General features: G+C 39.2%; 1 protein-coding gene across 4 annotated transcripts in view; it reads right to left on the bottom strand.

Annotated features, from left to right (window-relative positions):
• Nucleotides 1-1390: 1390 nt before the first annotated feature.
• Nucleotides 1391-27629, bottom strand: part of HEATR5A (HEAT repeat containing 5A) — a 53781-nt gene continuing 27542 nt past the window's right edge. Inside the window, exons 17-35 of one of the 4 annotated variants that reach the window (XM_010133993.1) lie at nucleotides 27403-27593; nucleotides 26792-26951; nucleotides 25507-25696; nucleotides 24814-24983; nucleotides 19862-20013; nucleotides 18537-18748; nucleotides 17197-17436; nucleotides 16296-16477; nucleotides 14537-14605; nucleotides 13947-14126; nucleotides 11909-12143; nucleotides 11226-11474; nucleotides 9429-9556; nucleotides 8382-8529; nucleotides 7405-7677; nucleotides 4938-5150; nucleotides 3887-4038; nucleotides 2242-2455; nucleotides 1391-1968 (exon numbers count right to left, since the gene is read on the bottom strand). In XM_010133993.1, the coding sequence (XP_010132295.1) occupies nucleotides 1667-1968; nucleotides 2242-2455; nucleotides 3887-4038; nucleotides 4938-5150; nucleotides 7405-7677; nucleotides 8382-8529; nucleotides 9429-9556; nucleotides 11226-11474; nucleotides 11909-12143; nucleotides 13947-14126; nucleotides 14537-14605; nucleotides 16296-16477; nucleotides 17197-17436; nucleotides 18537-18748; nucleotides 19862-20013; nucleotides 24814-24983; nucleotides 25507-25696; nucleotides 26792-26951; nucleotides 27403-27593 (3660 nt within the window). In that variant the 3' untranslated portion in view covers nucleotides 1391-1666. Of the gene's footprint in view, nucleotides 1969-2241; nucleotides 2456-3886; nucleotides 4039-4908; nucleotides 5151-7404; nucleotides 7678-8381; nucleotides 8530-9428; nucleotides 9557-11225; nucleotides 11475-11908; nucleotides 12144-13946; nucleotides 14127-14536; nucleotides 14606-16295; nucleotides 16478-17196; nucleotides 17437-18536; nucleotides 18749-19861; nucleotides 20014-24813; nucleotides 24984-25506; nucleotides 25697-26791; nucleotides 26952-27402; nucleotides 27594-27629 lie in introns of all 4 variants that reach the window. The other 3 variants (XM_010133994.1, XM_010133995.1, XM_010133996.1) reach the window with 3 other exon arrangements.

The following is a 27629-nucleotide window of genomic DNA, read 5'->3' as shown; positions in this document are numbered from 1 at the left end:
TCTCTGGGGAAGGGTGGAAGGCATCTCAACCGTGGTTCCATAGCTGACACGTTTCAGCATTTGGCACAGAACAGCTGTTTCCATGGATAAAGTCCTCATCCCCGATCCTACTTATTTACCTGCTGTGCTGTTCAGAGCAGAGGAAGGGCTGCAGTGTCAAGTGACGGACCTGGGCTCATCCAACCCAAGCATTTCTTACTAGTTTCCTGTGGCGGTGTACAAACATTTTCCTTCTGCTATGCAAGTCCTTAGAGCTTCTCTGCTATTTGGTGAAATGACTAGGACAAATCATAAGTGAAGAAAATTAGCTTTATTTATGTAAATTAGAAAAACGAATTGTTAGAACTTTGGTCAAATGGTTAATTCTGTACAATTCACAATTATATTTATATACAAAACTTATAATAAAATACAGTACATCACACTTTTCCTGAGTCACAGTGTGTTTCTCAGTTCTGTAAATCCTTTTTTTTTTTCCTTCTTCTTTTCATTTTAAAGTAATTAGATCTAAGCAGGAAATGCTACCCTCAGTTTGATAGTGTTTGGTTTTGATAACACTGGTATTGCGAAAGAAGTCAATACACTATACGTAGAAAATACTTTACAGCCTTTGCAATTTTGATAGTTGTTTTTCTATATTAAAATATGCTCCTTGATAAAAACGTTAATTAAATACTGCTTACTATGAGCTTGTTGCACTTTATTTGACACAAGACAAGCTGACTTCAACTATGTCCATCTCCTTGCAGGAGATAAATTCAGGTGAGTTAGGTGTGTATATAACCGATCAGTTAGAGATCAGGAAACATACATCCAGATAGAGCAGACGTCTGAATCGAGGCACATCGTACTGAAGTGGCTGTCCTGTACTGGACAGGATACGGCAGCGCCGGTCGCCTGGCCAGCCCAGGACACCCGTAGCACAGTGTACGGCCTGATGAGCGAGACTGTGTCGAGCAGCCAGGCTGCAAGCCCCAAACCCTGACCCGCGCAGGACAGTCCCACCGCGTAAAGCACTGCGGAGTCCTCGGGGAAGAAGCACTGTGGAGCTGTGTTTAACAGCAGCTGTTAAACCTCGGCCAGCTCAAGATGTTCTTAGGATTAAAGCTGTCAGTGTTACCTTTACTGAGTTGGATTTTTTGAGATCGACGATAGTCTATTGTAAGGCTTACAAGGGTATTTAATCTGTTTACTTAATGATGCAGTGTGTTAAATTAGTGATCAGGATAGATTACAACCCACAAGCGAATTTATGTCCCAGTTGAATCCAAAAACCAATCAGGGTAATTTTTGACAAACATTGATTTAAAATGAAATTAATTTTACTTAACGACTACATGTGGGCTGCTCCTAATTACATCTATGGAAAAGTTCACTAGACTTTTTTAACATAGGCATGTGCACTTCTGATATTTTAGTCCAAAATAATAAAAAAATACAGATTAGATGCCCTCTGATAGATTTATTTATAGTGTTTAGAGATGTTTAAGGAGTCTTTCACTGACAGAGAGTTACAGAGAGATTTGCTTTCTCTTAAAAGCTTTCTGTACTACTTCAGTGCAACCCGAAATATGTGAGATCAACTCATAGCAATCCTACTCTGATTAGAAATTAAAAGGGACTTTTTTTTTTTGTATCAAAGTGCGTAAAATGAGAATACGAGACTTTAAAGAAAATTGGTCTTTAGCTGAATGCTTGAACTTTTCCCCGGATTCTTTGTGTGTTTAGCAGTCTTCACTTTGATGCTTTCTTGATTGCCTTTGACAGCTGACTCAAGCCTGGCTTTCAGAGTTGGAGAGGAAGCCATCAGCTTTTTAAACACTGAGGAGTACTGCGGACCAATCTGCATCAGGTTTTGCAAAGCAAACTCATGTAGATTTTTTGCCGAGTTTGTAGCAGAAACCAGGGCGTTTTCATCCAGAAGAAAGGAAATAAGGATGGGAAGAAGGCAGGCCACCAGGTGAGCACCTACAAACATCGAAAACACTATTTAAACATGCACTTTTAGAAAACAGCTTCCAGTTCTAGCTAGAGGTGCGTCTCCAAGTTAACATTTAACACAAACTTGAAAGCTGCAAATATTACTTGAACTGTCTGGTAAAAAGAACCAACATTCTTTAGCAACTTTATTAGCAATTAGTGTTCAAAATGGATTCCTAGAGGACCTTTTGTTTTTATTTGTTACTTACGGCCACTTGCATGTGCCTAATGCTTTGGATACCAGGAATGGCAGCAACTTACGGTGCTCTTCCTCAGCAGCGCTGGTAAGAGCTGTAACCACCTTTATTCCCTCCTGAACGACTTGAAGTTCAGCAGCATTTTCAGGTTTTGCTTTTTCTGTTTCCTGCAGTTTTCTCACAATGGATGGTGCTAAGGAGTGGATAAAAGGGTATGACACAGCTTTGTTTGGGTGCTGAAAGATGGAGTGCAGCAGCTGGTAGCACTTACACTGCACCTAGAGGGAAAATCAAATTTGCAGTTACGAAGTGTTCTACTTAAAATTACATGTCAGTGTTTCCAAACTCACAGCTTGTCAGATAAAATTTTAGGGAGGGGGGAAAATATGCCTCACTGCTTGAAAATTCATCAGGTTGTTGCAGGCTGCTAATACCTTACAGCAGCACTGTAACTCGTAATCAAATTGCCAAGAGAAACCAGATCATGCTTCCTCTTTCTTTCCACCAAGTCCTGCACCTTACTGCATTTTTGAGTTAAGGAAAATTGTTATTCGTATGTGAAGATTATGTCAGTTCTGTTGTGAAAATACCCTCTTCTTTGCAAAAGTACAGCTGACTGAGAACAGGCGCTTAAAATGTAAGCATTGCCTCTGTCAGGCTGTAGGCACCGTTTTGAAAAGCCTCGAATGGGGCAGCGGCTTGGCACGTCACTGCAAGTCAACAGGACAGAAACTGCCCAGTGCCTCCGTCACTTCTGAAAGGCTCTGGAAGGTGCCTGAACACCTGGATAAAATCTGCAAAGACATACTACCATTTTCTTGCAGTCATATTTGCTGTCCTCAGTTTCCTTTCTGGGGAAACTGATGTTTGTAACACTAGAAGTGTAACAATATGTTAAAGGGTACTTTCTTATAGCTATTTCTCAAGTAAAGGTAACTTCACTTGATTTTTTGTTACTACATTAACATATACAGAGGAGATGCAAGAAAACCAGTTTACAGTGAATTCTCACAGTCAAACGTGACATCTATCTTGCATATCGTGCATTATCTTCAGAGCTGGACTTTCTGAGTGAAGTCGTCCCAGCTCTTAGAAGAGGCATTTGTATTTGCAATGATAATAAATATAATTACATTTTTTCCCTGATATGTTGATTTTTTCAGATGAAGAATAATAACAGATGAACTCTAGCATTACAACCTGAAGCAAGTATGTGGAAATATTTATACTAGGCTGGAACAAAGCATTAACCTAGTTCAATATGCTGTCTACAGCAGCAGCCAGGAGCTGATGCTTGTGAGACAGTCGAAGTTATGTAGTGGTCCCTGCTCCAGCTCCCAAAGACCCCAGCTGAGGGATTTCCTGTGCAAAAGACAGTAGCTGTGTGTTGAAGGTAAAATGAACAAATAAAACGAAAGAGGTGCCTGAAAACCCACACAACTATCATGTACTTATCTATGTATAAAGGTGTGAGTCTGGTGCAATGACAGAAAATAAATTGTAGGAATACGGAATTGTATATGGGATCAAAAACTGTAGAAGATGCTGCTGGACGTGCTCCTGCTAACTTGTTTAAGCTGTCTTTTAAAATACAATGGATAATGTCAGGACAGAATTAACTGGAATCAATACACAGGACAAGTGAAACGACTATCAGCTGAGATCCATTTCATATGATGCTGATGTTCTCTAACTTCGCCAGAACTTACAAGAGGATCTTTTGAGTCAAGCGCTATTTTAAACTTCTCGATGCAACGCTTCTGAAGGCACTCTATGGTGGTAACTTCTGGGCTGGTGGACATAACAAACACTGTGACAGCTGTGAGCAGGCTGACTTCATCGAGTTCCTGGAGAGGCCCATCTATTATCAACAGAGGAAGCAGGCGTTAGATTTGCATTAAAAAGTAATCCTATGAATTCAAGTGTTGTAAGGAGGCGGAACAGAAATGTCTATGTCTTTGTTTCTTTAGGAATCTTTTTTCAAATAGCTGACATACTCTGATACAGTTTTACTGTAATAAAAGCCAAAACGGGAATTGAGGGGCAGTTACACGCGTATCTGGAAATAACCGCACACTCCTACTCCATTGCTCCTCTGTATAAAGTGCAGTAAATATCCCCAAAGAGCTGGTATCACATATGAGGGTACAGCTATTTTAAGAATCATACAAACTTTGCATTAAGAACATACATTATTTCACTGTAACTTAAAAAAGCAGCACTATAAACAAGAGATCTATCAACAAACTACAACTTAGACATGAAACCTGCGGAATGATAGAAACGCAACAGACCTGGGAAGCTGAAGAAGCAGCACCCAGAAAACTAACTTTAAGACAGAAATACTTTTTCTTCAACTACTGTTTGGACACCCTTTGCCTCACCACAGGCCCTAACCCTTAGTGCAGAGCCCACGTGCGTGCAGCAGTCTTCATGCTCAGCTGTACGCTGAAGCTGTAACTCCTCTTCACTCTGTCGTACCACGTAACTACTTTGTGGCACTGCGTAACACAGGGCTAAGCCCGCGGGTGCACACCTGCACCTCTGGAGATGATGAATTCTCACACGGACTGTAAGGACAGGATTGCACTATCGTTTCAACAGTACTTGGGAGCCAACTGATTCTCCTCTAAGATATTACTCTTTTTAAGACGTGCATGAATTTAATTTCAACAAAACCAAACAACCTTTCACTCAAACATTTTTTGTTTTGTTTTTTAAACACACAAACCCAGAATCCGTGCTCACCTTGATCCCAACAGTCAAGCACTGTGACCAAAGCACTACGTAGGAGATCAGTCCAAGCAGTCCGGCTCTTCTCTGCCCGAGCCATAGGAGAAGACAAGAGTCCCTTAAGAGCTTGTAGAGATGCAGCAACTGTCAAAGGTAACTGGCCATCTCTCGATTTCACAGCAGTTTCTTTAAGTGCTCCAATAATTAGGTACAAGATAGTAGGAAGAACTGAAACACTTCCTGTGAAACAAAGTATATTAACTGCACAGAAATTAAAAATAAATAAATTAAAGCATTTTTCCTGGATTCTCTTTTGTTTATAATTTACAATTTTTAATCACCTATGTGAAGGGAGGCACGGGTAATTTGAAGAAAGATTTGAAATTTGAAATTTGCTATAGCAAACATGGAGTCAGACTGCTGAAGTGAAGCTAAACCTCTTCCCCTTCTAAATTAGCGTGGTATAACTTCTCCTTGATGGTTTTACTATATGAAGTGTGGAATTATGTCATGTTCAAAGAAAAAGAATAGAAAAATCAGAATTACTGAGAAGCAGAAGAGAAGATATGGAAGTATACAAAGTACTGAAGAGTAGAAAAGAAATTATAAGCATCTAAGTGTATTTTGCAGTGAAGACAATACAGTGAAGAAGACTAACAGGGGGTAACCTCAAAACTGGTAAGAGGAAATACTTCCCCTGCGTGATGTGCAGTTAGCCATGGATGTCATTGCTCCAGGAAATCACTTAGGAAGATTAGTAAGAATTGGATCTTGGACTAAAAATGTGTAACAAAAATTCCTAGAATTACAATAAAAAACTCTAACAAATATTTTGGAAAAAGGAAGGCCTAAGGAGAGAAGCAGGTTGTCCCACAGCCTACTGAACAGATCTTCATCTCTCCTTGAGAATTTGATAGTCGACCTCTCAGAATAAGAGACTAATTAAAAAAATCTAAAACTCCCACAGGAATAACATGGCATAGCAGTTGTGCGTATTCTTAGGTCTTTGAATCTAACAGTAATTCAGAATTCTGCAAGTACTGGAGACAATCCAGAAGCCTGCACACTTAGGTGTTGCTCCTCTCTTCAGTTCTGATTCAACAAAGCAGAGCTAAGCATATGGCTTAACGTGCTCAACTCCTTCCCTAATCACAAATCATGTTGTTAAGATTTTAGTATACTGATGAGAGACCTGTGCATAATGAGGATCTCTGCATATGCATAAGTATTTTACGAACCTGAGGACATCTACCTTCTACTTTTAAAGAGCGAGTCTCTGAAAATTGACTGTTGGAAGTCAGTCAGTAGGAAATGCAGTTCAGGAGCTCATTTGAAGATGTTACTACGCATACATATCATGACAGGTGCCTGAAGTAAGAGGCGTGGTAGTCTCAGGACTCTTAACTTCAGTTACCTATTAAAGGGGAAAAGAAAGATGCAATTCCCCAAAGGAGTTCTCTTCTCTTTGATTATCGAGTTGACTTTTAGAGATGCTTCCTTATTCAACTGACTGTATAAACAAGCTTAAGATCCTCTTTTTAGTCACCTAACTTAAATGAGTCTAGTGTAAACATTCCATCTGGTCTGATCCTGCAAGCTGTTAGTTCGTGGAATAGCTTGAACAGCTAAAGACATAAAGAACTACAGGGAGAAAAGAAAAATCACAGATTACTTTTCACACAAGACAGTTGCCCTCAGATCTAAGTGGTCTATGTTTGTTTCTTTTTGCTTTGAGATGGAAAAGAGGATTCCATCCCCCTGCAGTGATAGCAAGAACTGCCTATGATTCCGTTCAGTGTGAGCTATTCCCTGGAGAAGAATCTTGTAAGATAGAGCAAATCAAGAAAAAAGAAGATGTTTCCAGGGCTGGTAGTTGTAAAAATTTGTGTAAGGTGTAACACAGATAGCTAGGGAGGGAACAGAGGAGTAGGGCAGAGATGGTTTACAGGTGTGGCTGTAACAGTACTGCGAGATTGATCGATCATAGGTATCAGTGTGATACTGGGTGGGGGGATCCATCTCAAGGTTTGGAGTGACTACCAAATGAATCGTGGGTAGAGGTCAACTGATCTGAGGAATCAACCATAACTCCCTATAGTGGCCTCCTACTGTTCAGGTGATAGCTTTTAGTGAAAGGTAACAGGATACATTTCCCTTTTAAATTTAATTTATGTCTGCATTATAAATTCCAGAACAGACAATTCAAGTGGAATATAATCACGTAGCTGTCGTATACTTCCCTGTACAAAACAAATCTATTAATTGCATGGCTACACGTGGGAGGAAAAGAAAAACTACTCCTTTAATTGCTTCAGTTTTGTAACTTGTTTTGTAATCTGACAGTCAAAAAAATAATTAGAAGAGGAAATTGTCACAAGCAAATCAACAAAACTTGCTGCCAGACTTATCCAGCTGAGAAAATTAGGTAATAACGAGAGGGCTCAAAGAACTCAATATTCTTTCATTAATCTTTTCTTGTGGTGAAACAGCGTACCTTCAGGAGAGCAGATTGCAGGAACATCAGAGAGAATAACTAATGCGGCTGCTACCAGCCTACTGCCATCTTCTGACAGTAACAGATGCTTTCCAGGTTGAACTGCAGGGCTGCAAGTTAATTTAGGGTTGAGCTGGGGAAGCTGTCTGACAAGAATACAAACACACAACTCCAGCGTTGCGAAGACTAACGACTTCCCAGGCACCAGCCCTCCTGTGTCTTTGCCTTCTCCAAATTCTGGTAGTGTTTCCTTTTCTGCAGCACCATCATCAACTGAAACAAAAAAGAAGAAGAAATATGGCAGAAATCAGCAGGCCGTACCTCATTTCCCCAAAGTCTACTTGCGACTGTTTCATCACCAAGGAATGATCTCAATACACGTATACGCACACGCACATGTATTCAAAGTTCTACTGGCAAACGTCCATCCTTCTGAATAAGCAAATTATGCCCCGGTTGTCAAAAGGCAGAAGTGTGTGCAATAGATCCAGACATACAACGTGCTGAGGCACCATGTCAGTGTGATGCCACCTGATGTGTTTTGATTCTTCTCCTTTTTTTTTTTTTCTTTCTTTCAGAAAATGAACTTCAGGAAGTTACAAGCAGAGTAACTCGTGGAGTCTGTCTGGTAACAGCTGTGTGTGCTGAGTCTCTCCGTTGCTCTACTGCAGCTGATCCCAGCTTTTCACTAAGACTCCTCCCTCCCTGATGCCACACAAGACTATCCCAGCTTCTCCAGTGCTTCTCCTCCCTTCATGCCCTCTAGTCTCCACCAAAAGCACCTGCTATCAATCATACCACCCCAATTTCTTATGTCAGGCATCTGGACTGACTTCAGTAAACCAGGATTAGTCACCAACCACAAAGTTCTTCAACTAAAATACATCTTGGAATATGACCTTCAAGAATCCAGTTTTCCAAGAAAGAATTGCTTTAACCCCGGTAATACGTATTCAACATCTCATACGTTACTGTACCTTCTGCACTTCTCCGCTTCTCCCTCACATGTTCCTGAGCTGCAAAAAGAATCAGCCGAACCACTTCAAGGGCAGCAAGCTGAATATCCGGGGATTCTCTGGTCAGTATCAGGCGATGCAAAACATTCAGCAGCTCTACACCCAACTCCTACAGTAAGAAAAATATTTGATATACCCCCGCTTTAATGCAGGAATTTTAGAAAGCAGTTAATGCTTGTTAAAGCTGACAGAATTACTCTTGTTAATCTCCCTAAGGAATACAGTATAATTGATGCAATCACAGGACATGGCGTTTTCTTCAACACCTAGCTCCCAGTAGCAGCAGTCCTGCTCAATTCTCCCATATAAATAGTAATCACAGTAATTGAGGGAGATAAAGCACTTAAAACTACTTAAACCCCTCCCCACTCCCCCCACCCCCACTTTTTATCTTACGGCTTTTTAACTCTGGCCAATAGGACGCAGACACGCTATCCCTCCCTCAGTATATGCCTGTCCTTGGAGGGAGTCAGCAGAACCTGGGCATGTCCACAGGCTTCACCACTTCTGCTGTGTTAGTGAATTGCATGACACACAGGATGATATAAAGCTTAATTTAAAGGGAAAAAAAAAAGGAATTTTGAAGTTACTACTTCTTTTTAGGTCCACCAGTGTGTTCTGGGTTTTTTAGGTGGTTTGGTTTTTGTTTTGTTTTTCTAATACCGCTGCTCTGTCCAGTTTCCTTTTGTCACCTTCGATATTTACAACAGAATTAACTGAACTGTCCTTTGAAAGAGAATAAGAGAACTTTTTTTTCTGGAATTCTCTCTTTACCTGTCTCTTATCCTACTCATCTAATCACTCCTCCTCAACAAAAAGTTCTCTGCCCCTCACTGTCTTCTTACTGGTTCCACGTTGTGCTCTTCTCTCCTCTCTCTACAGCTCTGGATTTTGGTAGAGCTACTACTTCTGTGTTGAATGTTCCGGGATATACAACAGAGAGTAGAGATACTGTTCAAACTCAAATTATGCCTTAATTCTGGAGGCTTTTGATCATTAAGTCATTACCTGATCACCACCTATTTTAGACCTTGGCCACGGAACATCGAAGAGTGCCTGTAGGGCACGTAAGCAGGCGATAATGCTCTCCATTGCTGCATCTGATCGAGGAGAGCAGAGGAATTCCACACTAATTCCTGTAAGCATCAGAAGAAAAAATCCGTACGTGTTTGAAATTTTAAGAAGTAATTTTGTCAATTACTAAGTAATCCAACAGAGTCAGAAATAGCATTTGCATTTTACATTAAGTGAATTAATCTCCTATTGCTAATATCTTGGGGCAAGAACTCTATTTCCCTCAATACAATGAAAGGACTTCAGCTCCTAGGCAGCGTAAGACATGATTATAACTGGCTATTAACATAAATAAATTTAAAAATAGAGCAATTTCTGAGTCAAGCATTGAACTCTAGGTCCAGTGATTAGGCAGACAGTTCATAATGAGTATACAGCAGACTACTTGCCTGATCACACTGATTTATGTCATAGAAGGAAATAATGGAGAAAGTAATGATAGCTCACAAGCGCTAAGGCTGGGGCTTTATCTTCCTATTTTACAAAAACACTGAAGATTGCAGCTGCCACCAACAAGCAAATTACATGAAGCCAAACTTGCAAATTCTAGAGCAGATAAAAATAATCACTTTTTTCAGAGCTTTCAGAACTCTTCAGATGCCATTTTATGATAGTGGAGATAAACTTCACGTAAACTGTGATCCACATTCTCATCCCAGTTGTACAGCTGTAACTCTAAAATGTGTGATGACTTGGGAGACTGGTCAACGTACACTAAGGAAAGTTGTGCAAGAGAAAGTGATGTGTTTTAAAGTTCTTCTGGTTTCTCTGTAGGAAGTGAAAGTGAACAAGTGGAACACGTTCAGAAGCAGAAAAAACAAGTCAGATGTCCACAGCAAAATATATGAAATTTGAAGCACTAATCCAGTAGCATTGGAAGCAGAGGAAATGAGCAGCTTTTGTATCAGAGGTCCCACTTTTAACGGAGGAAGCAATGGAGTTCAAAAGGAAGCTGGCTCTGTGCAGGAAGACTGGGATTCAGAAGAAGCTATATGCAGCTGGGTCATACAAACCCATTCCAAAAAGGAATTACAAAAGAAGGACATGTGAGAGAGACCAAAGAAAAGAAAAAAATCACAACCAGAAATGCCTAATTGTGTAAATTTAGAGAAATGAGTCTGAATTCAACTGCCCCATTAGCCTCTGCAGTAGCGGAGGCTTAAATAGAACTGTATGTGAACTTAAGGAAACGCTTTTTTGCCGTGAGGATGTCTGAGCACTGGCACAGGTTGCCCAGAGAGGTGGCAGAGTCTCCATCCATGGAGGCATTCAAAAGCTGTCTGGACACAGGCCTAGGCAACCTACTTTAGGTGGCCTTGCTTGAGCAGGGGGTGGTGGACAAGATGAATTGCACAAGTTCCCTTCCAACCTACACACTATTCTGGAGGTTCTGTGATATAAAACCATACTTCAGCGATGCTAAACCATACGCTCTTTAGTTGTAGTGCTACAACTGCAACAAAACCCACCCTTGAACTTGCACGTTTAGGAGCAGAGCAATAAGCACTTGTTTAAGATTTGTTTAGCCCATACTGAGTGTAGTTTCCTACCACACTTGGGAAATTGGTCTACAATTTTTTTCACTAGGGACTTGAAATTATTCTGACTGTATATTTTTCTAAGAGAGGCGAAATTCAACATGAATAGTTAAATATTTGTTTGCTAACAGTATTATCTATTAAAAATGACATTTTGGGTTCCAGCATCTAGTCAGATTAAGCACTCACTAACCCAAGATGAGATGAAATCTGTCAGTGTTAACATCCTCAGGAGATTTCACCAAGGGCCTGGTAGAAGAGTCTTGACACATTGTAGTTGGGGTGACAGGTCTAGAGAGATTAGTAACTCCTTCATCTGGATCAATGACGATGAAACCGGTGCTAGTTAGCCACAGTGCTGTGGCATAAAGTATCAGTGCCCAGGAGTTGTAGTAATGAGGTCTGGCATTTTCAATTGTCTCTGCTGTATAAAATGTACCACCTACGAGAAGAGAAGTTACAGTTTAAAGGATGGTATTTATTTTCAACTACTGTATCTTCTCATTCTTATAAAGGGGGGGATGCTCCTTTTTATGGAAATCATATTGATCATATTCTATGTATAACTTTTTTTAAAAAAAGTCTGATATTAAAATTCAGGCTAATGAGGGCACTTAATTTACATGTATTTGGATAGAATCCAGTACATTCACCTTTTTATTCTATCGACCATAAAATTACCCAACAAACAAGAATACCGAATAAACTACTTTTCACATCAGTTTCTCTGTTCTCAGAAGCCTTTAGACAGGTCCACAAACACACGTATTCTCTTTACAGTTCAGTCTGACCGTGATCTTAACACAAGTCAGCCAGGACATTAACGCTGTGCACTTCCAAATGACCTATGAAAATACAATTGATTTGCCTTCTTACCTTCAGCGGGTAGTTGTGATGCATATTCTGAAGGCAAAGTTAAGAGAGCAAAATCCTGAAGTGCAGCAAGCCAGAGCTTGCTTAGTGTTCCGAGATCTGCCTGTACCAAGTCCAGAAGTCCACTGGCTGAAGATGTTACATCTCTGTAACTTTCTTCTGCAGAATTTGCAGTTTTTAAACAGTGATTGTGTACATCAGTTTGATTTTTCTGCTTTTCAACTGCAACTATGTAAACCTGTTTATGTATTTGGAGAGAGATTTGTGAATATTAATACTTGGGAAAGAACTGCGATCATTAGTATGACTGCCTGTTGAATAGGCATGAGGTTTCCTAGTATCTCTTCCTGCTTCGAGTCCAATAGGAGTGGGTGAACAAGCACTTGTTTTCTAAACCTGAATCCACTCCGCCAGCTAATCTTGATGCAAGAGACCCAATAAAGAGAAACCTACCAAAATCCCTAAACGTAGCTGCAGATATCTACCCTGCTCTTAAAAACTTCTTATTTGTCCAGCTTCAGCTTTCAACCACCAAATCCTGCTATAGTTATAGCTACAACACTGAAGAACTTACGATCAAATAATATACACATAATCATGATCCTGAACCTAGTCAAACCATTCCTGAATCTTCTAACTGAAATGACATATTGAACTTGCAGCCAACTTCTCAAAACTATGTTAGCCGTAAAGAATGACGACTACAGTCTTGCATCATTCATAAACTTTGGGTGTTACCATCAAGAGATTTAACTTCAATGTGAGAAGGTTAATTTCCCTGGATGCCTTTCTAGCCATGAAAAAGATATGACTTGAAAATGCTTCACACTGGCAGCCCTCTTTAGTCTCTCCACCATACCCCTGGAGGAAGCTCTCCTCAACTGTAAAGGAGGCATAGATCAGTTCAACTCATCTAGAGTTAGCTTTTGTGAGTATCCACCTCCTGCAATTATGATTTCTGTTTCTCTTTCAACCTTCAAATTCTGGAAACAAGAAACACGTAATATTCAAAGTGAAAAGGAGCTGCCTAGGACTTCAGTGAAATGACTGTAAATTACAGGTCGCAAAGTTTATCCTCAGTTTTCTTTTTCATAGTTTCTCTATCTGAGATCCAGTGGAAACTCATTCAGAGTTTGCTTTGAATACTTCTAGTGATCTTAATTACAGATTGGAACAATCTACAGCTCTTCACCTTACAGATGAGCCTCACATCTAGTCTGAATTTTGTCTCAGCTTCTGACCAGTGACAGGTTATTGGTACATGCCATTAAACCCCTTTTCTCTATATAATAATTTTAAACTGATCACAGCACCATATCTTTTCCTGAATAGATTAAATAAATTGATCTACTTAAATCTCTTGGTGTAAGCGTGTTTTTGAGATTTTCATTCCCACTTGCTGGCTTTCCTCCAATGGCTTTCCTATTTTACCAATATCTTGTCTCAGGTATGGATACCAGAGGCTGGTATGTTCACATAGAAGCTATCCATTGCCTGCTGTCTCCTTCAAAAAAACCCCCTAGTTATCGACAGAAATATCATTGTAACTACAAAATGAGCTCATATTTAGCTGGTTACCAACTGTCAGCATCCGAGATCATTATCAGTACTTTCTAAGACACAACTTCTAAAGATAGTTTGCATTTTTAGTTTTAAATATCTGACCCCACATTTACAGGTGTTACAATAGGCACTCGCATGAGCTGAATTTAAGGCAGTTACCCCATGTGGTACCGAGCCAACACTGTTAACTTACAAGAACTACCTGCGAGAAATTAAATTCTAATAGACAGTGAGAAAAACGCTGCTTATTTGAAGCGGTACGTTCAGTGGACCATCACCATAGCCATTTATACCATGCCAATTTAAAATGAATATTGGAATATTAGAACACGTTACGAAATCCACATTTCTTAAGTACTAGACATATTTCTTAACATATAATACAAATTGCTTAACTAGCAGTCGTTTTGTCAAGTTTGCAAAGCTAATGTGCTGTTTAGAGGTATCAAAGCAAAGCAACAAGCAACATTAGACTAACCTCTGCCCAAGCCTTAAGTATAGCCAGTATCTCCATAGTTGAGGCGCTTTCACTATATTGTTGGTTTTGTGCTTCTTTCCCAGCCTGCACCTTGACCAAAGAGGATATAAGCAACTGGTGAACCCTTCGAAGGTCACTGAGGTCACTTACTACACCACTTGCTATCCAGGCACTGCATACCTAGTGTTGTAAAACAGAAAGAATGAGAAACAAGAGCCAAACACCACCAGACACTCCTTTCTACATCTGTAAAATCATGAAACCCAGATTTATTTTCTAGTGAGATACAGTCACTCTTGGATAATAATCGATGTTAAATGACATTACACATGGGTAACGAATGCCAAAAACACCAGAGGGATGTCACAAATAACAGCCAAAGTATCAACTGCTACAAAGTTTCTCAAAAGTTAAAGTGCTTAAAAAGTGCTTGGGATGTTACAGTATAAAGGTTACATGGGTGACAGTATGTTGTGTGCACCGAGGATTTGAGGCTAGATGATTTACTTCCTTTTTCTTGTGTGGAGTATCAAGCAAAAAGAAAATGTCAGAGGGTCTATTACCTAAGCCTTCTGACTTTCAACACTTGCCTGACATGCTTTTGCTGTGACATCAGGAGGAGTTTCAGGAGCAAAGGCCGGCCTAAGTGCTGCTCCAACCTACAGAGAAGTTATACAACATTTAATACCTAGCGAACTATTAACTAAATAATTACTTTTCAAAGCCAGGCTTTGTTGCAGTTGTCTTTTATAAAGCAGAGCTTCCTTTTCATTTTTCCAGACTGTTTCAGTGAGGCTAAAGAGCAGGGAGACAACTGAAGTCATACTTCTACTGTTTTGTTTTGCTGAAGACATGGTTCTCTTTCACAGGGGTCTTCAAAGTTTATTCTGTTTTTTGCACAGTCTAAAACTGAAACAGAAACCTCTTCCTTCCTGAACTCTTGACTTGATGAGTAGCTCCCAAAACAAAGAACAATGTTCCAAACCATGAAAGGCTCGTAAGACTCCTAACAGTGCCATTTCCTTACTCAGAGAGAACACAGATTTAAGGAAACAAACAGTTGAATCAAGTTGGTCAACTTTGCAGAGTGAAAGAAGGGGAGCACAACTCCACTCGCTTAAAGATCACACAAACATTTACTCACCAGGTTGCAGAGTTTACCTATCCCACTACTGAAAGCTATTTCACTACAGGCTAATGGAAATTTTCCCTGCTGCTTTAGCTGATATCTGAAAACTCCAACTTAAGTCTGATGCTCTTTCGGATGAAAGTACAAAGCATAGTATAAGTACAAGGTTTTAATGACAATGACAACATCTTAAGACGCCCTAAAGCTCTGACTTCATTTAAGGAATTTCTGAACAAGATTTTAGGAAACCATTACTTAAGTCTAGAAAGTCAATATTCATCTATTATTGGTTATTGCTATGGAAAAAAAAATCACAAGAAAAAGAGATGTTTAACTGCTTCTTATCAACTTCTGTGGAAGAGTCGATGAGAAGAGCTATGCATAGTATTAGCAGAAACACTTTAAGGGCACTGAAGGTTAAAATGAGAATTATTAGCTCTGCTTGTGACCTACTTGATGGTTGTGAACAGCAAGGACAGATGGTGTATTTTTATCCCTTGATAGTTCTAGACTAGGCACTTCTTTCCCACAAAGGAAATCTAATGGCAAAAGCCAGATCAAAGTGGGTTATAGGATGTCCTCAGTGTCAGGATCTCTCCATTTCTACGAGAGAAAGTGATCTGACTTGCTCAATGCCTGCTAGAAACTGAAGGATGGGAGCCAGAGAGGCTTAACACGGCTGCCTGTCATACTTAGCGCAAGTGCACTCCAGAATGCAAAATGATCAGAACATCTTTTGTGTAAATCCCAGTGCAGACTCCAACTGCACTTTAACTGCAGCAGACCTGGTGAGTACGGTCCATGCTTTTACCTCCTCTAGCTTATTTATTGGCCAGGATCTCCTAGTGTGATTTCTGGTGTGTGCAAAGGCAGAGGTACTTCTAAGCAGAGTCTTAAATTATAGTTGTTCCCAATATCTCTCACCATATTTTCACATTTTGAAACCAATGCTTTCCAAAACTCCCCCAAATGTTCTATCTTCTTTTTGCTGTATTCAAACAGAGAAAAGGGAAAATTGCTGAAGTTGGAAAACGTTGGGACTCAAACATTATATGCCAACTGAAGAGATGCTTTCTAAGGAAGTCCAAATAAATTGATAACAGTTTCAGTAACAAACTAACTGAAACCCAGATCTAGCCCCACGCACTCCAAAAAGCCAATTTCTTTTAGTGATTAACTGAAACGCTAAACCTGTTCAAGTTATTAGCAATGGTGCTTACGTTGGCTTGATACTGCTCCAGAATTACATGACCTGGAAACTCTGGTTCTGGAACAGCTGCAAACTTCCGAACAACAATTAGCAAAGTTTGAAGTCCAGAAAGACGAAGTTGATCACTGTGATCTGTGGCAGCCATAAAAGCCATACGGATCAAGTCAGCTAAATGCAGTACCAGAAAATCATCTGAAGAGAAAATAGGAATGAAAAAAGAAAAGTTTTATTAAATTTAGATTAAAATAAGATATTTTATAAGACTGGTCCCAACTATTTAAAAATATGTGTATTTTACGTTTTACCTTACCACATATCAAGGATTCACTTGAGGCACCTTATATATACAACTCGACATCTTATGTTAGCTGATCTAGACTCCTTTCCATATGAATGTACAAAAAAAGGTACTTAGAATAAAGCATAAATATCTTTATGTATAAGGCAGATTTTCTAAAAAAAGGAGTGTTGAGGAAAACACCTACAGATAAACATAGACAAGGACTGAAAATTTGCGCCATGTGTTTCCACTGGTAATTATGCAAATTACAGAAAGCAAAAAAAAGTGGAGTTTTTTAGTCCTACTCGCAGATACCAAACTGTGATGATGTAGGCTGGTGCCAGCTATCACTGCTGATCACCAACACTTGCGCAGAAACAATGGCTTCCTACGCATACGCCACGGTACTGTAACCAGGCAAGTGAGTAAAAGCTGCAGTGATATGCCAATATTCTGGCGAACAAAGATTGGTCTACACCTTAATAAATACAGGCTTCTCATCAGAGTAATTAAAGGTTTCAACTATTACAAACAACAAATTTATGATGAACTCCATTAAGATGCAAACAGCTAATATTTATTTTAATCATAGTTTGCATTCTGTGAAATTCTTCCAGTGCTTCACACATACCTCTTGAATCACGTTGTTTTCTTTCCTGAGCTAAAGTTATGTCAAAATGTGCACTGTCTGCATTTTCACACTGGCTTATAATTTTACAGACACACTCTGCAGCAAACACTCTGGTAGACCACCGTGGATTACTGAAAGGATGGAACCTCTCATCACTGTCAGACGTTAATATAGATGCATCATCCACTTTGGCAGTTTCCTCTTGCTGAGTGGTATCTACTGAAGCCACTGTATTGAAATCTGTATTTAGGACACGGGGGGAGAAAAGAAGAAATGTAATATTCTTTCTCACTCTAACTCAAAACTACAGGATGACTCAAGGAAATCTCTTCAAAGTCCATCTCTAGCCTCCAGCTCACTTATGACTGTCTCCAACCTTAGTGTCTTAAAGCCAATCCTAGAATTAAAACTAAAATGTAACAAACGAAACTGTTTGCATTCGGTTCATACAACTCGCTGGAAGACAAGACCGATACCACAAAAGTAAATGAAGAACTGCAGTGAAAGAAAAAAACCCTTTTCAAGTAAGTGTGACACATTAGAAGCTACTACCTTTCCAAATCAAAGAATCTACATCCAAGAAGTTTTCCTCCTGCACTGCAGGTAAAATAAATGAATTTTTTTCCCCTCACAATATACAGCACAGTAATTAATTTTGTCTGCTCATGAGTTTCATTATGATATAGTAGGTCTGAATCATTCCTATTGATAATAGAAAAGAGGGCCTGAATATTTTTATTGTAGGTAATTGCACAGGACTCAAAGCTCAAATGTATTCTGCATTTCCATTTCTGCTATGGCAGTAAGTTAACATCAGGACTACAAACCGACAAGAACGTGAACAGGCAAGACACTAAAATGTTTACTACAACCTGTTGAATAGGGAAAAGGTAATCAGAAGGGAGAAAGTCCTATTTCTTCTGAAAGAACTAAATTAAAGAGTCCAAGTTTCAGTAAGAACGATGATGATACACTTCATAAATGTCAGACATTCAAGAGACAAGAATACTTTCCCTCGGCTCAAATGTATTCTGCATTTCCATTTCTGCTATGGCAGTAAGTTAACATCAGGACTACAAACCGACAAGAACGTGAACAGGCAAGACACTAAAATGTTTACTACAACCTGTTGAATAGGGAAAAGGTAATCAGAAGGGAGAAAGTCCTATTTCTTCTGAAAGAACTAAATTAAAGAGTCCAAGTTTCAGTAAGAACGATGATGATACACTTCATAAATGTCAGACGTTCAAGAGACAAGAATACTTTCCGTCAGTGACATACTGTAAGGGCTGCAGGCCTTATTTTGATTGTGTTCTTGGCTATCGCGTATCAAGACTTACCAGCTGAGGCAGCAAGAACATCTTTACAAAGCTTCAGCCAAAAAGAGAGCTTTTCTACTGCCATTGAAGTCAGCATGTGAGTCAGAGTCTCTTTGATATCTTGGCACAACCGTTGATCCAATTCTTTGTCCAGCAAGCCCAGCAATGCCCCCTCCAGACCTATCTCTCTGATGTTAACATCTGCTAAGAACAAAGTCTGTGAGCTGAATGCGGTACACGGCAAAACTGCAGTTAACGGCCACTGCCTGAAGGTTGTGCACAGAGTATCGTGTGAACAAGTATCTAGCCCTGACATATTTTTGAAATAACAGTATTAACTGCTTTAATATCCTACCAAAGTCATCTGAGTACAAAACAAACTTTGCATTCTACAGAAACATACTAACAATGGGAAGAAAGTTACACCAGGGAAAAAACAAAGAGAATCCTACTCTGAATTTCACAGCATCAGCATCACCATCACCACAGCATCTGAGCTCCTGAAGAAAATTATTTGGTGGTCTGATTCTTCACACCGATGCATAAGGTAATTCTAAAACAATGTTTTAACTTGTAAGGGTAGTTATAACCAAAGAGAATCCTACTCTGAATTTCACAGCATCACCATCACCATAGCACCTGAGCTCCTGAAAAAAATTATTTGGTGGTCTGATTCTTCACACCGATGCATAAGGTAATTCTAAAACAATGTTTTAACTTGTAAGGGTAGTTATAACTTTTCTCCAACAAATATCAAAACCAGAAACATGGAAAAACTTTGTTAAATGAATATGAGCAATTTCTATTTGCCCAATATTTCCAATTTTGAAGATCAGTGCTTTTACAAAATAGCTAAAGCCTACTGTCTTTTCTAAAAATTTCCAAATGAGCTTGAACTGAAATCCCAAGTGAAATCATTCATTACCACAGTCCCCTCACAGGAAGGCACATGAAGATGAACTAGCGATCATTCTCAGGCCTTTTAGCAAAAACCCCAAGCCTTGAGGAAGTTAAAAATTCTAAGGATCCCAGCTGTAAAATGCAGGGCTATGAAGCAGTCACTACAACAGCTGCTGGCTCAGATAGGCTCAGGTTTCTCTGGAAACCCAGCTGAACTTTCTCATTTAGTGACCCCCTCACTATCTACAGTATATGGAAAGCAACAGTATCTTCATTTCCGCGCTAAAAATGGTTTTGGACGCTTCCACAATTGGGTACTATATAGAGAACTGAAGCAGAAAACCTTTCTGAGTTAAAGATTTCAAGGCCATAACAAAGTTTTCATAGCCATAGCAGACTGTGTTTAAAAGTCACTATCAATGTATCAAGCACTTTGATCTCAAAATTTCAATCTGTTACCTGGAGTAAAATCTTCTCTGCTTTCTTTGACTAATGCAACAGCATATTCTGATACCTCAGCAGCTTCTCTTTGCACAAGTTGACGTAAGCAAGCTACCACGGCACGTCTCAATAACAGGTATGAGCTACAGAGATTCACCTGAAACACGCAAGGAGGAACAGTAAGATGAGATGGCTAACAAACCTTGACAGCAGCCCCGCAGGAAGGCTGGTCTTTCTGAACACTCGCAGTTATGACAAATCTATGAAGCCAGTGAGCATGGAATTGATGCTATTTTTGCTCAGCCTTTTTTTTTTTTTTTAACTCCAAAGGAATGGTTTTGCAACTCCTGTAATCCATTTTAACATATCAGTACTTCTAACATTTTCTCTCTAAAGGTAACTTATCCGACTGGTTTGGGGCTGTATCCAACTCCCACCAGTATCAGTAGAAGGATCCCCTTTAACTGCAATAACAGCTGAATTGTGGGCTCAGGGAACAATTTATTCTACTCTTTGACTACAGGCATATATAGTGGGCTTGAAAACTCAGTGCAAGAGAAAACTACTTAAGCCATCCTCAGTGTAGCTAGAGGAATACCAGTGTAACCAAGGGTGAGACAGTCAATCAGACCTTAGTAAATCTGAACTCCATGCATGGAAGGAAGTTTATAAAAAAGGGCAAAGAGAACACTGCTGCAATTTCATCACAAAAGCTATTACATACTCAGATTACATTAAATAATGTTTTAGAGAGGGTGAAAGGAGTTATGTTTTAGAGAGGATGAGAGTTACTGGTGGATGCATCACACTGAGACAACTCAGCTCTCCTGAGCAGTTTCTAGCAAAGAAAGTTTATAGCATCACCATATTTTAATATCACCAGGGCAGTGTTTGGTTTTTATACTGAAAAATACATGATAACAGATTCATTATTACAGGAACAAGGTAAAAATCAAGGTTTTTTCCATTAGAGTGGAGATTTCTGATTTTTATTTGCTTACTTTCAATCTTAAGAACATTCTGAAGGTGATCCCAAAGACACAGCGAACCAGCTGTGTGGCCAGGCAAGATGGCTACACCAATCGCTACGCAGCTTCTTGTAAATTAAGCTTAGGTTATCATCAAAAAGTTATTCTCTACAACTAAGCAATTGTGTACCCTTATCTCTCACCATCCTTAGAATAGACAGAGCTGAGTGTCTGCTGCAGGGACGCCTTGCAGTAAGGTCATGCCCCTCATTTGTCAGCAGCTGGTCAATATGTTAGTCAAAGTGACTAATATATATTAGTAAACATACAGTTAAAAAGAACAACTTAAGGACAAAACCAGTAAGTGGTGCAGAATTTCAGCTCTGTTACATTAACAGAAGTAAGCTTTCTCTTCGGAATTTCTGTGCATGCACATGAATCTAAATACTCAGAATCACGTATTTAATACACACAAAGCTACACTCACTGCATAATTCTTCTAAGAGAAAAGAAACCTGACTCAGTAAGTATGTCTGTAAGATACTTTAAAAACAAGTGAGGCTTTTAATGCAACATTTATGCAAGCAGGCTACACATTCTACTTCAAGTTGGACATGCATAAATTTCGTGCTCATTTTTAATAGGGGAAAAACCAGAGGATCCAATTCAGGCTACTGAATAATGCAAGATGCATGTTTTAAATCTCTCTCATTCTCCCACATTCTAAGCAGGGAACAGGACTGAACAACAGACACAAAATGCAAGCATGACATACAAACTTATATGAACAAACAGTTCCCTTTCTGTGTTTAACACATTAAAAAACAAAATTAAGCCTCACTAAGCACATAAATGAAACGTATGTCTGCCATCTGCAGAAAGTTAGGAAGGGTCTGGTTAGGATGACAATCAAATGTCACTCAACATGCTACAAGAAATTACATTAAAATGGTTAAAAGGAAAAGGTGAAATAAAAAACACCACTGCAAACTGTAAAAGTTTAGGATTAACAAGGCACAAGGACCTACCAACACAGAATTATCCAACAAGATTTCCTGCACAAAAACAAATGACAAACCAGTCACAACAAAACCAAAATATAGATATCACAGTGATACCAACCACACATGGAGACTGTTACATATAAATTCAGCATATACACATTTAAAACTCAGAATCTTGTCTCAAGCACACCAAAACCCTAATTTGCTTTGTTTATTTACCTTCTATTTACTGTTGAACACACTTAACTTGCAAGCCAGCTGCCCCTAAAGGCAGTACTTAAACAGCACCAAGACAACAGCACAGCACAGTTACTGACAGTGTACGTTCAGCCTGTTTCGAAAGACCTTCAATGTCTTGCAGCTGAAAACTGGTGTTCACTGAATCACAAGCTTACACAGACAAGCTCTTTAGAAGTGTAGGCTCACCTAAGTTAGCTTTAGAGCTAATGTTAGACATGATTAAAAGCATTTGATTTCTATTCCACTGGAGCTAAGAATTTAACTGCCAGGATAAGCATTACTGTATCACTGTTAGCTGCCAAGCCCCATGAAAAAAGATCCAACTGATCTGCAAAAAAAGATTCCAAACAAGGAACACTGGCAGAAGCTAAAGAAGGGAAGCCAGATAATAACAGGTGCACGTACACAATAAAAACAAACCAAAACCAAACCAAAAAGGAGCCAGTGAAGCCACTGCCTAAGTCATGTTTTGTTAGCGCAAGCACAGTCACACACTGAAAGGTCTAAATACTTTGAGGACCTGAACCATCTCATGCTCTAGAGGTGGGAAGACGGGAGGAGGCTGCAGCTTGCAGCTGCTCACAGCAATTGTGTTGGCATGCCAACATTAAGAAATGTAAAAGAGAAAAGAAAAAGGAGAAAAAGAAATAAAGATAAATGGAAGGAATCAAAAAGAAAAAAGAAAACAGAAAAAAAAAGAAACAGGAAAAAAGCAGAAAAAGAAAGAATAAAGAAAAAGAGAATGTCTACTTCAGAATTTTAAAAAGGCAAGTTTGAAGACAGAAATTTTCGAGAAACCCCAGGAAAAAAGGGTGGAGAGGATAGTTTAAGTGTTTACTTAAACAAACAAACTCCCAAAAATTATTTGCATATTTGTTTTCAAGATCTTGTGAGTGAGAAGTCATGTTTCCATGGAAGAAGAAGAAGGGGAAAAGATCACTTATCTGACCACAGATTCTTTGCCTTTCCTGGTTTTTCTGCCTGAAATCAAGAACGCAGTGGCGAATATCCTCAGTATCTAGCACCCAGCTTTCATACTCTACTTCCCCTTAAGAGTTCAAAATGTGTTGCAAAGGAGGCTAGTCGCACCTTGTTCTCCACTTGCAGAAATTTAAACTCATGGAGAATGTCTTGCTGAGGGTCACCTTGCAAGCCAACAAGAGTCAAGAGCAGATTTCGGGGCCAGCCCAACAGTTTGTTTGCTTCCCTTCTGCAAGGTAGTGATTTAGTAGGTGAGCCTACATGGATAGATGGTGGTCATGAACCACGCTTCTTCAGTGAGTGATTTAGTATTGTAGAGTTCATCAAGAACTGTATGAAGTGCTTTGAGACAACTTGTAAAAACAATAAAAATAACTAATATCATAGGGGCAAGACAACTCTGTCACAACACCCTCTTTATTTGTAGGCACCTGCTCTGAGTTAGAGAGATCGTCCTGAACATGGAAGGAGACCGTACGTGGACTTACATATGATCCCAAATGCTAACACACCCTCTGAGCAAGAGAGTGACTTACATCACTTGTTGTCATTTTATCAATGTAAGAAAACCTGTGTTTTACCCAGAGAAGAGGAAATCATAGCTGGTATATGTTAAAGAACACTTCAGGTGAGTTCCAGTTCTTCTGCAACTAATACATCCATGCCTAAAACAATGTGGGGCTGAAAGAGCTTCTCCTTCAATTTTTCCTGGCTCCCGCAATGATGTTTCTAGTCAAACTGAATACAGATAAATGGAAGGAATCTAAACTTCATACAAAATCAATATATGGCTACTATTGATATAGAAGTGCTACCCAGGGGAAAATGTGAATAAGAACTTTGTTAAGATAGACAAGAAACATGAAAAAAAAAAAACCCACTATACTTTATTGTCTGTGTCTTTTTGTTTCTTTCTGATTTACAGGGAGACTAGACAATCTTATTTAAAAAAAAACAAACCAAACCAAAAAAACCCAAAAACCAACCAAAAAGCCCTAGCTAGCCCCACCAAGGCTAATAACTAACAAAAAATTATTTTTTACTTTCTTCATAGAACTAAGTGCTTCAGAACAGCAGCTATTCAAAGCAAGAGAGACTTTGGGAAAGAAAAAATAAAACAAAAAACCCCTCCAGCAAACAAAATCCCCTACCTTTCTTGTCAAACAGGGCTGAAAAAAGAGTTTTGTTTCGTTTCTCCAAAGACCTAGTTCAAGTATTACTTAACACGTGTCAAAATTTCTGATACTGACTGCCAAGAAGTCAGTACACTGAACCATTAGTGCTACAGAAATTATGAAAGAGACATCTACAATTTTTCACCATCATGGAAAAACAAACCCAAACAAAACAATGTTCAGTAATTAGTACAAGCAATTTTTTGAAAATCAATTCTTCACCTAAGACATAAAAAGCAGCAGAGCAAAAAAGCTGGCCAACATAAAATAGCTGGTAAAAATCCAGTACAAAGTTATAATGGAGGGTATATCCTGCCAGACGACTGGCCTTAGTAAGAGCAGCAGACAGCACTTGCAAGCAGTTCAGAAGGCCAAACTTGCTACAGAACGTGCTCATCTTGAAAAGGGGAAGCAGGAACTGGGGAAAAACTGAAAAAACAGAGAATACTTGCCTGTAGGAGAATATGAAACACCTCACCCCTATGCAATGATCAGTTTCACTGGTTAAAGAAGCATCTGCATTTTTTAAGTGTTTCTGAACAAAATGCTCTAAAAGTACAAGGATACAGAGTAGCAAATGTATACTCACACAGAGGGAGCTCACAAGGCTAGACAAGTTGACATGTCGAGGAGCAAACATGTGAAGCTGCTGAAGGCAAGAGATGGCTTCAGCCTGAACAAGGCAGTCGGGATTATCCTGCATCGCTGCACAGCCCAGGAGGCAGGAAGTTCTTAAGGCTGAAACTGTCGTACTGCTGCCTGTATTTGAAAGAAAAAAGTTTTTTGTTTTTAAAACACCAACTGTTCTCTTTTTTTTCTTTTCAGAACACGATAACCTGTCTTTTTCCCAAGCCACTCTGGTATCAATGAGCAATGGCCACATTGCTCTCTGGAAAGGTCAGTGCCCAGCTATCTAGAAGGTGATTCAGATTCAGATCTTAATGTCTGCATCGTAACTAAGATATAGACTGGCTCCTAACTCCTAACATATGAATACCTTCTATTTTTGTGCTAAACGTTAAGAATTTTCAGCCCACGGCAAGGCTTGAAAACCAGTTCAAACAAAGGAGAAGATACCAAAGAGAGACGCTACGTTTGGAAAACTAGCAGTCATGTCACCTTGATTGCACAAACTCCTGGCCTGTGAAACACTGTTTTACCACGAGCAAAAAAACCTCATCATACACTTACCTGTTGATAAAATTTGACTTGTGCATTCAAACAACGTTTAGCAATGTTGTTGCTACCCCGATCAAAGCTGGCAGTACTGCATGCGGCATACCTTGCAGCTCAGGGCCCAGCGTGGTAATGAGTGCATTTAAACAGCGACCAAGGCTTTGGTGAACTTCGGTGTAAGCGGGAGGCACAGTCAACAACAGCATGAGGACAAGGGACAAGGTAGGTTCCACATGCACATGATACAAGGGGCCAGCTAAATCCACTATCAGTGACAGAGAGTGCAGGGCCCATGCCTGTAAAACAAGAGCAGCAGTCACGTAACGTCTGTGTGATAGAATGAACGTAAGAGCATTTTAAAATTTGATAGTTCAAGCGAAATTCAGCAATAAAGTGTAATAAAAGTTGCACTTTTGGGTTCCAAAGGGACAAATAGAGAGGTTATAGAAAGAAACTTATAGAACCTAATGCTTAATAAGCCATTCTGAATATTTTACAAGGAGCTGTATGTTCTGCAATGAAAGAACCATTTTAAATTTCCCATTGATAATTTTTTTAAAAAAAATCTAATAGTAAATTAATTTAATAGTGATTATTATTCCTCAAATACATTCTATTCTTTGTAAAATCTCTTTTAGTTCCACGTGCAAGAACAAGAGAATTATGAAAAAATACGACAAGAGTTGCTGAAGTAACCTACTGCTTTAGTCTCAGTTACTTTGCACCAATAGCCACGTCTGTTTCATGTCAACATATGGTTGCTCTCTGTGTAAAGATATTTTAGGTAAAGCTTAAAAAAAAATTCTTTGACTGAGATTTACACAACTACACAGAAATACACGCAATGTCTCTTAGAGCCATTCCTACAGACAACAGTTCTAGCCACAGAGAAATAACTTGAATTAGTCCTTAAAACATCTTGTCTTACTGAAGGAAGAATATCGACCAAGTTCTACAGCATTCAGGCTACAAATCCCTGTTATTTACTACATAACTCTTCAGCAGAAAGTACCATGAAATGGATACTGTAGCAGAGACAAAAACTGACATGATCAAAAAATTCTAGGTACTATCTAGCCAAGGTCAAGCTACAGGTGAATGTGAAATTAATCAGTTCATAAGAGATCAGATACTGTTCTTGAAGCCAGCATATCTTAGCCTTATCAGCCTCATTGATCACTAAATAGAACCTCCCATATCTCATCACAGTTCTTGTTTGGAAGATGGATTCCCAGCAGTCTTTTCTGGTTTTCATTGCCTTTGCTGCTCCAGCCATCGCCTGTAAGCTACGCCCAAGAGGCTGTGAATTGTTATTCTTACAAGAAAAAACATACTGCAGAATACAGATCAGTTAATTTATAACATAACCTTTTCAGATAGGTGACAAGTACCTGTACATCAGGAGAAGTACTGTCCTGAGATAAAGTATAAAGGACTCCAACACATGCATTCAGGTGCTGAGTAGAACCTATTCCTCCTAGGTACCTATACAGACATCCCAGAGCCAAAGAGTGACCTGTTCTTGATACCACATCCCTAGCAGATTTTAGCCTATTAATCACAAGGAAAGAAAGCTGTTAGTGTAATCACCAAGAGTGACACTATGTAATAAGCACATCTACAAAAGGAATTTCTAGTAAATAATCAGAAAAATATTTTATTACACACTCTCAGAATTATCAGAATTCTAAGTTCATTTATAATCTCTTATCTGAAGGAAGTATGAAAAATATTTTAGATATACTTAAACGATGTTGCTAGAAGAGCAGCCAGTTTACTTTGAAAATCCACATGCTTATTGAGACAATCTTCTTAAAGAGCAGCAAAACTAAGAAATACACACAGAAGTCGGGCAGTGCTTCTTCCAGCTAATTTCTGAACTGGCATCAAATTCACAAAGGAAACTAACTTTTAAAGATTATTATCCTAACAGGGGTCAGGTAGATTTCTTGAACATTTTTAGCTCTCAACCAGTAAGTTCCCATGCCTTTTTTGAACTTACTTGTCAAAACTGACTTGTGCTAATCCAGCAGTGAAGGCACTGTCAGAAACCACCTGTGCCAATCTGGCCAAACACTCTGCAGCAGCACATCTTAGGAGTGGATTATTGCTTTCCAAGGCACCCATTACCAAAGTCAAGGCAGATCTCCTAACTTCTTCTGGACCTAAACTTCCTTTGCAGTTAGCCAAGTGCTGAAAATAGATGTTAAATATATTAAACAGCAAGAC

This window comes from Buceros rhinoceros, unplaced genomic scaffold (genome assembly GCF_000710305.1).
Source record: "Buceros rhinoceros silvestris isolate BGI_N320 unplaced genomic scaffold, ASM71030v1 scaffold1574, whole genome shotgun sequence".
NCBI classification, from domain to species: domain Eukaryota; kingdom Metazoa; phylum Chordata; class Aves; order Bucerotiformes; family Bucerotidae; genus Buceros; species Buceros rhinoceros.
The sequence above is the reverse complement of the archived record's forward strand: the minus strand, read 5'-3'. Positions and strand labels throughout refer to the sequence as shown.